This window comes from Sciurus vulgaris (assembly GCF_902686455.1).
Source record: "Sciurus vulgaris genome assembly, chromosome: 1".
Classification (NCBI taxonomy): domain Eukaryota; kingdom Metazoa; phylum Chordata; class Mammalia; order Rodentia; family Sciuridae; genus Sciurus; species Sciurus vulgaris.
In genome coordinates this window covers 109,155,349-109,168,110 of record NC_136461.1, presented here as the reverse complement: position 1 = coordinate 109,168,110, position 12,762 = coordinate 109,155,349, and the positions used below count along the sequence as shown (strand labels likewise).

Sequence of the window (12,762 nt, the reverse complement as noted above, 5' to 3'; positions counted from 1 at the left end):
AGCCAGAAGCCTACAAGTCAGATCTCTGCAACAAAAAAAGAAACAAACAAGAAAAAACAGTAAGTTTATTAATGCATGCAGTGCACATCCTGTGGGAGAAAATGAAAGGAATATCAAGGCAGGGGGTTAGAACTTTGACTCACATAGCCACATGTGTCAAAGAGTCATATTGTGAGGTGACATTCTGATTTCCTTCAGTGCCTTGACCCTTCAGTGAGGAAGCATCTTTAATAAACATTGCTAGCAATGCAACAGATATCTACATTCCCATGCTTATTGCAGCATCATAATAACAATAGCCAAGATACAGAAACAACTTAAATGCTCATCATCAATAGATGCACAGATACAAAATTGTAGTATACATCCACAAATGATTCAGTCTTTAGAAAGGAGGTATTGACATATGCAACAACATGAATGAACTTGGAGGAACTTGTGCTAACTAAAATAAGCCACTGAGAAAAAGAAAAACACTGTGCAACCTTACTTTTATGTGGTATCTAAGAGAAAGGGAAAGTATAAGAAACAGTAGAATGGGTGACCATGGGTGAGGAGGGAGAGGAAATGGGGAGAGGTAAAACAAATTGCATAAACAGGCAGTTATAGGGGACAGATGAGTCTGTGGATCTAAAATATAGCAGGAAGATTATAGTCTATAATACAATAGTATTATTGTACTCATATTTGAATAATATTTTACCATATAATTAAACATTGTTGAGAGTAGATTTTATGTGTTCTTATCACAAAAGAACTAACAAATAATAGGTATGTGAAATTACTTATCCAGAGTAATCATTTCACTGTATTTGCATACCTTACGTTTTATATCTTCATGTTGTATACCTTAAGTTTGTACAATAGAAATATGAACAAAAAGTGAAGAAGAATGTGAAACAGAATCAAAAAGAAGAAATGAAGAGGCTGGGGTGTAGATCAGTGGTAGAGCATTTGCAAAGCATATATGACACCCTGTGTTTAATTCCCAGCACTGGAGGGGGTGGGGAGAGGGGGAGAGAGAGAGAGAGAGAGAGAGAGAGAGAGAGAGAGAGAGAGAGAGAGAGAGAGAGAGAGAGAGAGAGAATCAAAAAGAAATTAAGCTAATATTTACCAATATTTGGAAGAGATGAAGCCAACCAAATATCTCTTAAGTCACAATATTGGTCAATAACAATGATTCTATAACAAATGTTTTAAAATGTAACCTGAAATATACTATGTGCAAGGGAATGTAATTCTTTATATGATGAGCACAGACTCTATTTTGTTCTTCGGAAAAAAATATTTATAAATAGGACTAAATATAAGAAACAACAAAGGTAAAATTTTAAGAAAGAGGTTTAGGAAAATTTGCAAATTGCTTATCAAAATGGGAAACACTATATATAATTACATAAGGTGAAACAGAAACCAGTAAAACTTCAAAAATAAAATCATGGTGAGAACTTATAAGGTTGTACTTTTAAGAGTAGTCAGTCACACACATAACATAAATATCTTAGTAACTTAACAAAATCATTAAGTTAAAAAATTAATGGATGTTGAGTTTTAGTCAGCTTTTCAATACTGTGACCAAATTACATGACAAGAACAACTTTAAGGAGAAAAAGGTTATTTTGGCTTACAGTTTCGAGGTTCCATTCACAGTCAGCCAACTCCATAGCTCTGGGCCTAAGACAAGGCAAGACATCATGGTGGAAGGATGGAGCAAAGGAAACACCTCCAGAAAGGGCAACCAGCAAGCAGAAAGAGAGCTCTGCCTAACAGGGACAAAACATAAACCCCGAAGGCACATATCCAGCAACCTACTTTCTCCAGTCACATCCTACTTGCTTACTGTTACCACCCAGTTAATCTCTCAGTATATTAATCCACTGATTAGGTTATAGCTCTCATAATCTACTCATTTCACACTTAGGCATTCTTATATTGTCTCACACATGAGTTTTTTGGGGAAATAACGTAAACCATAACAAGGGAAAACTGGATATCCTGCAAAAGAGTAAAACTGCATCCTTATCTTATACCATATATAAAAGTTAACTCAAAATGGATCAGACTTAAGTATAAGACCTGAAACAATAAAAGAAGAAAACATAAGGGAAAAGGTTCATAACATTGAATTGGGCAATTGGATTTCTTGGCTGTAGCACTAAAACACGAACAACAAAAGCAAAAATAGCTAAATTGTACTAATCAAAATAAAACACTTCTTGGGCTGGGGCTACAGCTTAGTGGTAGAGCACTTGCCTAGCATGTGTGAGGCACTGGGTTCGAGTCTCAGCACTGCATATAAATAAATAAAATAAAGGTCCATCAGCAACTTAAAAAAAAATTTTTTTAAATAAAACACGTCTGCACACCAAAGCACAAAATTGACCAAATGAAAAGGCAACATACAGTTCTGGGGTTGTGGGTCAGTGGTAGAGTGCTTGCCTGGCATGTGTGAGGTCCTGAGTTCGATTCTCAGCACCACATATAAATAAACAAAATAAAGGTCCATATATTTTTAAAAGGCAACATACAGAACAGGAAAAAATATGTTCAAATCATGTAACTGGATAAAAGGTTAATGTTCCAAATGTGTAAAGAACAACTACACTTATTCAAAAATAAGAAACCAAACAACCCAATTAAACAATGGGCAAGTGATTTGAATACAGATTTCTCTAGTGAAGATATACAAATAACTGCTAAGCCTATGAAAGATGTTCAACATTGCTAATCTTTAGGAAACATGCAAATCATAATCACAATGAAGTACCACTTTATAACCACTAGGAAGACTGTTTTCTAAGAACCAGAAAATTCTAGTTTTAGGGTAGATGTAGAGAAATTGGAACATGTGTGCACTGTTAGAGGGAATTTAAAAGGCTGCAGCTGCTATGGACGACAGCAGAGCAGTTTAAAAAACTTAAAAACACAATTACGACAAGATCTAACAATTCCACTTATAAATACCCCAAAGAAAGCAAGGACATGAACAAATATTTGTTCACAGCAACACTACTCACAATTGAAAAAAAGTGGAAGCAACCCAAGTAACCAGTGAATGGTTAAACACTCTGTGGAATATAGATATATTCAAATACTATTTAGCATTACCAAAGAAGGAAATTCTGACACATGGTGAAAACAACTCTTGAGACTGAGGGATCTTTGAAATGAAAGGGAATATTGAGACATTACAGATACTAGCTAGAAAAGGATCAGACCCTTGGACAAGTTTCTGCAACTTCCAGTACCAGGGCTAGATGGCAGTTAGAAAAAAAAAAAAATGTTCTTTGTACCTATAAATCAATGTTCTTTGTACCTATAAATCAAGAGTATTTTTATAACAAAGATTTCGAAAAGGAAAACAAATTGAATCAACATTGGCTATGGATAAGAGGGACAGGATAACCCAAAGTGGGAGAAGATTGGGGACAGAACAGTCCATAAGGAGAAGTACTGTTTGCTTTTGAATTGGTTAAGGTTGTAAGTAGGTTGCAATGAATGGCACCTGGCCATCAACCATGTGGGGTTTAAGTCATATGGTCTTGGAATGTGGAAAAGCCTTTTGTTGGTTTGGCTTATCGCAATGAACTGATTAACTTTCCTTATCTTTCCTCTCCTCCATCCACCAGCCCTTGTAATTAAATGCAGAATATCTCAGAATTTTTATCTTATCAACAGACTACAACATACATGATCCCTGAAGACATCATGCTAAGTAAACCAGTCACAGAAAGAAAAAATAGTATAAAATTCTGCTTATGTGAGGTATCAAGGATAGTCAGATTTATGGTGACAGAAGGAAGAATGGGAATTGTCAGGGATGGAGAGAGGGAAGACTAGAGAGTTGTTGTTTAATGGATATATGGTTTCAATTTTGCAAGATGAAAAGAGTTCTGGACATTATTTGTCCAACAATGTGAATATTCTAAATACTACTGAACTGTCCACAAAATGGTAAACATATTTATGTACCCTACTGAAAACTGTAAAAACATTTGTAATGTACATATATCTTTATGGTTTCTTAATAAATGTACCTCTCTAAATTCAGTTCCTGAATTACTATTAACTTTTTCTTGAATAAGGTCATTTTTATTAACTGTATAAACCTGCTTAGGTTAGCCTGGCTGTGACTCAGTTTCTATTTGGAAAAAAACAACAGCAAGCTGACAGAATTACTTTAAGCTGCAAACACACTAATGCACATGAAGCTCTTAGAACATTGCCTGGCACATAGTGTGCTCTCAATAACGTTAGCCATCACTATCAGCGTGCAGCTGTGACTCAAGGTCCTTGGTTTTCTAGGACATGTTCCAGTGAAGGCCAAGCCTGATACATGTTTGGAGTCATGACCAGCACAAAACCGGTCACTTGATGTTCTCCTCTGAGTGAAAACAGTCCTCAAGCAGTCCAGGTGGAATGGCTTTCACTGTGAACCTGCCCCGCCTTGTCTTCGGTCAGAACCACCTTGTGGCTGAGGAACAGAAGGTTGGGGTGGGGCACCGAGGCCTGCAGTGCTGCTGGGGAGGGAGGGGACAGTGGGCAGGGTGAGAAGAGCAGGAAGACCCAGCCTACTGCCAGCCCAGCACCTTGGGCCAAGAGGTCTGGGAGGGCCAAGCCCCTGCCTGGATGCGAGAGGTGGGCACCCACCCTTGCCAAGTGCCACTCAGTCCTTGCCTCCCACCCAAAGAGCAGTGTGAAGGGGACAGAGATTTGGAGGCAGAAACATGGAGGTCCTTGGGGGTGAAAGGCATCTCTGCTCTCCTCTGTTGTACTTGGGAGTGTGGCGGTCCGAGGCCAGGTGTCCCTCAGCACACCCTCACAAAGACTGCCCTGCAAGCTCATGCCCCAAACACAGAAATTTGCTCACAGCCAAACGCTGCTAAAGATGGGAATCATCTGTAGACTGTGGAGCAATGCAGGTGTTATGAGGGATCAGTGTGGTTGACCCCGAACTGAGGTCACCCTGAACACTGTGTTGGAGACCCCACCTTGTAGAGCCAGAGAGACCCGCAGAAAGGCCATGAAAGAGAAAATGCTCATTGAAGGGACAGGCTTTAATTTCATGCTGTTTATTTATAACAGGTGTTATCTTCACTTATCATGCAATATAGGGCTCAGGTGCAGCCCTCAGTGGTGAGCAAGTTAAAGGATGCAGAGGGAGAGGCAGATCATTTCTTCATTTATTGGAATTCTAAGACAGGGCTACACTTTGAAAACCGTGGAGGGTTGGAGATGCAGCTCAGTGGTAGAGTACTTGCCTAGCATGCACCAGGCCCTGGGTTCAATCTTCAGTCCGCAGTACCACAAAACAAAATGACAACAACAAAACTGTGGTAATTTCAGAGTTTTTGTGTTCAGAAAAGCCATTAGGGTATTCTTTCCAGGTCACCCAAAACTTGATTACAAATGGAGGGACAAGTGAATACTAGGAAAATAAAATGCACTGATTTTTTTCCAAAACAAGAATGTCATTTATTTGCTGATTGAATTGGGTGTGAAATTTAAGTTAAAAAGTTTTGGGAGAAGAATGAAGAGTAGTTTGGATAAGTGATAAGCTTGTTAAATAACTGAGTCTATGTTATCAAATGACTAAGGATCGCCTGGTTACTTTATTCATTTCTTGGCATTTCTTGCTCAGGATCTGTTGGCATAGTCTTATTTGGTTGTGTTTTCTGCTTGGATTGTAAAGATTTTGCTGTAAGTTGCCTGAAAAACACAAAAATTGCTGAGATGACAAGTAAAATAAGGCGCAAAAGCATAATAGCTATAACCTGAATTGTTGAGCTCTCCTGATCCTTCTGTGGTCCTGGGGGTCCACTGTCAATGCTCCCTCCAAACCCCACCTCCTCACAGAATGGAGGGGCCCAGCCATACATGCAGTGGCAGTGTTTCTTAGTGTTGCAAACACCTCGGCCGTTGCACTTCTCAGGCAAACAGTCAAACTTCAGGACTGAGCTATTGACACAAATTTTGTTAAAACATACCCGGTTCTCACCACAGGAGGTGCCATCATTTATCACACCTATGTCAGGTATTCCCATGGGCTTCATGGCTAGATGGTAGCCTGTGCCCCAGCACATGAGATTGTCCTCTTGCAGATGGGTGGATATTATAATTGTGTGGTCTGGCAAATCAGGGATCTTTTTGACATTTATACACTGCAGCCTGCCACATATCGCATTTGCCTTCTCACATTTTACATATGTAGAGACATCTTGTATCTCACAGTTACCAAATTGATCACCTTTTAAATTAATTACATCATAGCACTTATTAGGCGCCTCCCTAGCATCACGTCCAAAAATGCTTTGGCACTGCATGTATCTGGATCGGCACCCCTTATGATAACAATAGCCTTCATACTTGCAAGGGGTCCCATCCTGCTTGTAAGTGTCAGCTGGGCAGAAACCTGAGGTCCCATCACAATACTCTGCAAGATCACATTCATTTTCTTCCTGCCTACACATATATCCAGGTGGAAGAAAGTTACATTTGTGACAGCAAAGTCCAATGCTACAGTTGGCTCCCAGTTTAAATTTACAATTTGCTCCACAACACAAGTCATCATGACATTCATCGTGTGAACCACAATCACATTCCTCTTTCGGTTCCACAATCTTGTTTCCACATCTGCTAAACAGACTATCTAGATCTGGGATATTATTTAGGCATTTTGCTGCTACAGATACGTGTGCAAAAAAAGATTCGTAACTACAATTACTAAACCCAGTTCGTCCTGTGCCCATGATGCAACTCTTCCTACCTCTACATTGGCAGTATTCTTCATCATGTAACATTCCCACAGAATGGCCCAGTTCATGAGCAGTCCAAGTGGCAGGTCCAAGGACATTTACATCTAGAAAGCTACTTGCTGATCCAGCTGCATCTCTACTACACACTTTTCCCCAGGACCATGCAAGGGCATCTGTATATTTTCTGTTAATATATAAATGTACCCAATCTGCAGGAAGCCGAGAATTTAGTGTGTTTTTTCTATATTGTACAAATTGGTTTAATACATCAGCTAAAGTAGACTGTTCAACATTTATTTTGTTTTGATCTGTCCATACTTCAATGGCTGATAGATATATCCTCATATTGACATCTTGAAAGTAGGTGTCCATAATCCCAGTCAAAATAATGGCATCAGACACAATTATAGAAAGATTGGAATTCAAAAAATGATATCTAGTCTCATCAAAGACCATGACCAATTCCAAATACTTTCGGTGTGTATAGGATCCAGAATAGTCCCTTACCCTAGCCGTATCCTCCTGTTGGGCCATATGCCTTTTTGTTCCATCATAAGTCAAACCACAGGTCTGATTGCTAAACTCTTTCTTCAGGAGATACACAACATGTTCAAAAGTGGACGAGGCCTTGAGGGGCTCGATTTGGTACTGTTTGGCATCGATGGTCAGTATGCCTCGGAGACCCCCCATACATGTGCTTAGAGTGGCCCCAGAGTCCTGAAACCCTTCCACCGAGCCCATATAATTGCAGTCCTTGGGTATATAAGGGTGATCTTCCAGCAGCTGGCCCTGTTCTGTGAAGGAGAAAACGCGCAGATGTTGCGGCAACAGAAGTTTCTTCGGCCACAGGTGGATGATGTGCTTCTTACCTTCTAAGTGCAGGAGGTAGGACACGGAATTGGGGACACCCTGCTCCTCTCGCCAGAAGCTCAGCTTCCTGGGGATGATGATTTCGTAAGAGTCAAATTCCAGTTGGTGAAAAAGTAAGTCGTCGCCCAGAGAGTCAAGGAGGAGCAGGGCCAGAACCAGCACCGGGAGCGGGAGGCCTTGGCAGAGGAGGGTGTGCACGGACCCCATAGTCTATTCCCTCCTTGGTCTGTTCCCTCCTCAGGAGTTGCGGGGGCAACTCCAACCTGGCGAGTCAGACTTCCATGGACTGCCGCTAGAGGCGCCGGAGCGCCAAGGGCAGAGCTCCCCCAGTAGAGACTGAGGGGAACACTGTCCTCTGCGGGCCAGGTCTAGCTGACTGTACCCAAAGCGCGCGCCCTGCCCAACGCATCCAGTTCGTTTTCCGGGCGGTGCGTTGGGCGCGTGGCTGAATCGAGGGAAAGGTGCGCGAGAATCACGGCGAAGGGGGCTGCTATCGTGTGGGTTGGAGGGGAGCAGAGAGCAGTTTGAGGAATGGAAAAGGTATGGAGAAATAGGGGGAGCGAGAGAGAGCTCGTTAAAGGTCCGCTGTGTCCTCACCTTCTAGTCTGTTCTATGCGCGCTGGAACACCGGTAGCAATTGAATGTTTCTTGGGCCGCTCTGCTCACCTGACTGGCTGTCCCGCTGGGGTCCTGCAGCAGACGGATGGAACACCAAAACCCTCAAGAGTTGAAAAGTTGACTGAGAATCAGAGTGCACGAGTGCAGGCTCTACATCGCAGCCCCTGTCCCCTACATCAGCCTTGGCTGCAGAGGCTCCAGAGGCTTCATCCGTGTGCCCCGGCACGAGGCAGTTCCTGTGCACATTTTGCCTGGTGGCTTTTTCTGCTGTGCCTCCTCAGGGTGCTGGGCATCAGCAAGATTTGATTTTTGGTGTCCCTATGCTGTGTGGGAGAATCTAGGGTAAGGACTTGTTAGAAGAGGGAAGTCCAGGAATTTTCTGAGAAAGCAAATAGCTGGTTGTTTTGGTGGTCTGAGTGATAGGTGAGAGATGGCTACGAAGGTAAGAGTCCCCACCTCAAGACAGAGGGAACAGCTTCCAAGAAAGGGCAAATCACAGAGTCATAAGGTGACTTGGAAGATTTCTGAGAGAAGGACAGCATTTCAGTTTTTTCTTAGGAAATTCCTTAGGAAATGAAGTCTGGCATTTACAGAGGGCTTATGTGGACCAGGACCATTCTAAGCTCTTTGCATAAGATGGCTTGTTCAGTCTTCACAATTACCCTATGTCATGAGCTGTACTATTATCACCATATTTGACACCTGAGGAAATTGCAGCTGCCCCTTGGTCAGGTGGTGGTGGTAGCTGACACGGTCTCTGCCAGTTTAGGCAGTTCTGTCCAGAGCACATGTTCTCTACAGTAAATTCTCTTGTCTCTCTGAGGCAGGACCAACATGACAGCTTCCAAAGTTGTGAAGCAACATAGACTCTGTTGGACTTAATATTTGAAATCACAAACCTAGCCCACATCTTCAAGAAATTGGATATGAAGAAGAGAGGAAAGATAGAAAAGTGGCTGGTGGGGAGTCTATGAGAGGAAGATGGCTTTTTTTTAAATTTATTTTTATTGTAAACAAATGGGATACATGTTGTTTCTGTTTGTACATGGAGTAACAGCATACCATTTGCATAATCATACATTTACATAGGGTAATGATGTTTGATTCATTCTGTTATTTTTTCCTTCCCCCCCACTGCTCCCACCCCTCTTTTCCCTCTATACAGTCCCTCCTTCCTCCATTCTTGCCCCCCTCCTAACCCCCATTATGTGTCATCATCCGCTTATCAGCAAGATCATTCGTCCTTTGGTTTTTTGAGATTGGCTTATCTCACTTAACACGATATTCTCCAGTTTCATCCATTTGCCTGCAAATGGTTGGTTCCACAATCTGGCTATTGTGATTTGAGCGGCTATGAACATTGATGTGACTGTATCTCTGTAGTATGCTGATTTTAAGTCCTTTGGGTATAGGCCAAGGAGTGGAATAGCTGGGTCAAATGGTGGGTGCATTCCAAGTTTTCTAAGGAATCTCTACACTGCTTTCCAGGGTGGCTGCACTAATTTGCATCCCCACCAGCAATGTATGAGTGTACCTTTTTCCCCACATCCTCGCCAACACCCATTGTTGCTTGTGTTCTTGATAATCGCCATTCTAATTGGGGTGAGATGAAATCTTAGGGTAGTTTTGATTTGCATTTCTCTTATTACTAAAGATGGTGAACATTTTTTCATATGTTTGTTGATTGCTTATAGATCTTTTTCTGTGAAGTGTCTGTTCATATCGTTAGCCCATTTGTTGATTGGGTTATTTGTATTCTTCGTGTAGAGTTTTTTGAGTTCTTTATATATTCTGGAAATTAGTGCTCTATCTGAAGTATGAGTGGCCAAGATATTCTCCCACTCTATACATTCTCTCTTCACATTGCTGATAGTTTCATTTGCTGAGAGAAAGCTATTTAGTTTGAAACTATCCCAGTTATTGATTCTTGCTTTTATTTCTTGTGCTATGGGAGTCCTGTTAACAGGAAGTCTGATCCTAAGCCAAGAAGTTGAAGATTTGGACCTACTTTTTCTTCTATAAGTTGCAGGGTCTCTGGTCTGATTTCAAGGTCCTTGATCCATTGTGAGTTGATTTTTGTGCAGGGTGAGAGATAGGTGTTTAGTTTCATTCTGTTGCATATGGATTTCTAGTTTTCCCAGCACCACTTGTTGAAAAGGCTTTCTTTTCTCCATTGCATATTTTTGGCACCTTTGTCTAGTTTGAGAAAATTGTATTTATTTGGGTTTGTGTCCATGTCCTCTATTCTGTACCGTTGATCTACCTGTCTATTTTGGTGCCAATGCCGTTTTTGTTACTATTGCTTTGTAGTATAGTTGAAGTTCTGATATCGTGATACCCCCTGTTTCACCCTTCCTGCTAAGGATTGCTTTAGCTATTCTGGGTTTCTTATTCTTCCACATGAATTTCATGATTGCTTGCTCTATTTCTGTAAGGTACGTCATTGGGATTTTAATTGGAATTGCATTGAATCTGTATAACACTTTTGGTAGTATGGCCATTTTGACAATATTAATTCTGCCTATCCAAGAACATGGGAGATCTTTCCATCTTCTAAGGTCTTCCTCAATTTCTTCTCAATGTTTTGTAGTTTTCATTGTAGAGATCTTTTACCTCTTTGGTTAGATTGATTCCCAAGTATTTTTTTTTTTTTTGAGGCTATTGCAAATGGAGTTGTTTTCCTCATTTCCCTTTCAGCTGTTTTGTCACTTGTGTATAAAAATGCTTTAGATTTATGCGTGTTGATTTTATAGCCAACTGTTTTGCTGAATTCATCAATGAGGTCTAGAAGTTTTCTGGAGGATCATCTAAATATAGAATCATGTCATCAGCAAATAGTGACAGCTTAAGTTCTTCTTTTCCTATTTGTATCCCTTTAATTTCTTTAGTCTAATTGCTCTGGCTAGAGTTTCAAGGACAATGTTGAATAGAAGTGGTGAAAGAGGACATCCCTGTCTTGTTTCCATTTTGAAAGGGAATGGTTTCAGTTTTTCTCCATTAAGAATGATGTTGGCCATGGGCTTAGCATAAATAGCCTTTACAGTGTTCAGGTATGAGTTTGGTAGGGTACCCTCCTATTCTATTTCCTGGAATACTTTGAGAAGTATTGGAATGAGTTCTTCTTTGAAGGTCTTGTAGAACTTGACTGAGAATTCTTGGTTGGCAACCATGTTCTTTCAGAGCTTGAAATATGTTGTTCCAGGCCCTTCTAGCTTTTAGAGTCTGGATTGAGAAGTTGGCTGCTATCTGTATTGGTCTCCCCCTATATGTAATCTGATGCTTTTCTCTCACAGTCTTCAAAATCCTATCTTTATTTTGAATGTTAGGCAGTTTCATTGTAATGTTCCTTGGTGTGGATCTGTTGTGATTCTGTGCATTTGGTGTTCTGTAAGCCTCTTGTATTTGATTTTCCATTTCATTCTTCAGGTTTGGGAAATTTTCTGATATTATTTCATTGAATAGGTTGTTCATTCCTTTGGTTTGTATCTCTGTGCCTTCCTCAATCCCAATAATTCTTAAATTTGGTGTTTTCATGATGTCCCATAGTTCTTGAAGATTCTGTTCTTGATTTCTTATCATCTTCTCTGTTGGCAACTTTATTTTCAAGATTAAATATTTTGTCTTCATTGTCTGAGGTTCTGTCTTCCAAGTGGTCTAATCTTTTGGTGATGCTTTCCATTGAGTTTTTTATTTTGTTTATTGTTTCCTTCATTTCAAGGATTTCTATTTTTTTTTTTTAAGGATCTCTATCTCTTTGTTGAAATGCTCTTTTGCTTCCTGCAGGTGCTCTTTCAGCTTATCATTCATTGCCTGCATTTGCTCTCTTATCTCATGCTTTGCTTCACAAATCATCTTAATCATGTATAATCTGAAGTCTTTTCTGACATTTATTCTAACATACTGTTATTGGATTATATTAATATAGAATGTAGATTTGTTTGGATCATTTTCTTCCCTTATTTTTTCATGTTGTTCATGTATCTTCCCCTCTAGCAGTGCAGATCTGGGGTATTGCAGATTTCACCCTATAGGCTTATAGTGGCCCTATAGGTTTCCAAAAACTTTTCTTTAAGGGGAGATCAATATTAGCAGTGCCCAATTCAGACACTATGCAATCCTAGACCAAATAGCCCCTATGAGGACATTAACAATTTTGTCATAATAAACAGAATGAGTTCAAATATTATCTTCAGTAAAACAAACATTTTTGCAATAAGGTCTGCAGTTTCTAATGGAGGACAAAGAGGATGCAGAGGGATGTAGAATGTAGCTGTTAATGGGATAAGAAAAGAATATACAGAAGTTCTAGATAATAGAAAGGGTGAGAGTGTAATCAAAAGAAATGGGTTGTTAGCATGCAAAAAAGGGAGAAAGAGACTCTGAGGGAACAAGTAAACAAAAGGAAAAGAGAGCAAGAAAAGTAAAGGAATAAAAACTTAAAATTTTTCAATAAGGAGAAAAAAGAAAATCTACAGTATAACAGTCATATAGTAATGAAACCTCCCAGTGTTCAGTAGTG

The 12,762-nt window shown here is 40.3% G+C and overlaps 1 protein-coding gene across 1 annotated transcript; it reads right to left on the bottom strand.

The window, feature by feature from the left end:
• Positions 1-5,612: 5,612 nt before the first annotated feature.
• Positions 5,613-7,832, bottom strand: ADAM30 (ADAM metallopeptidase domain 30; the record flags this gene model as incomplete). Its single annotated transcript, XM_079127621.1, has 1 exon — positions 5,613-7,832. One exon carries the CDS (start codon positions 7,830-7,832, stop codon positions 5,613-5,615), a length of 2,220 nt encoding a protein of 739 aa, XP_078983747.1.
• Between the last annotated feature and the right edge of the window lie 4,930 nt (positions 7,833-12,762).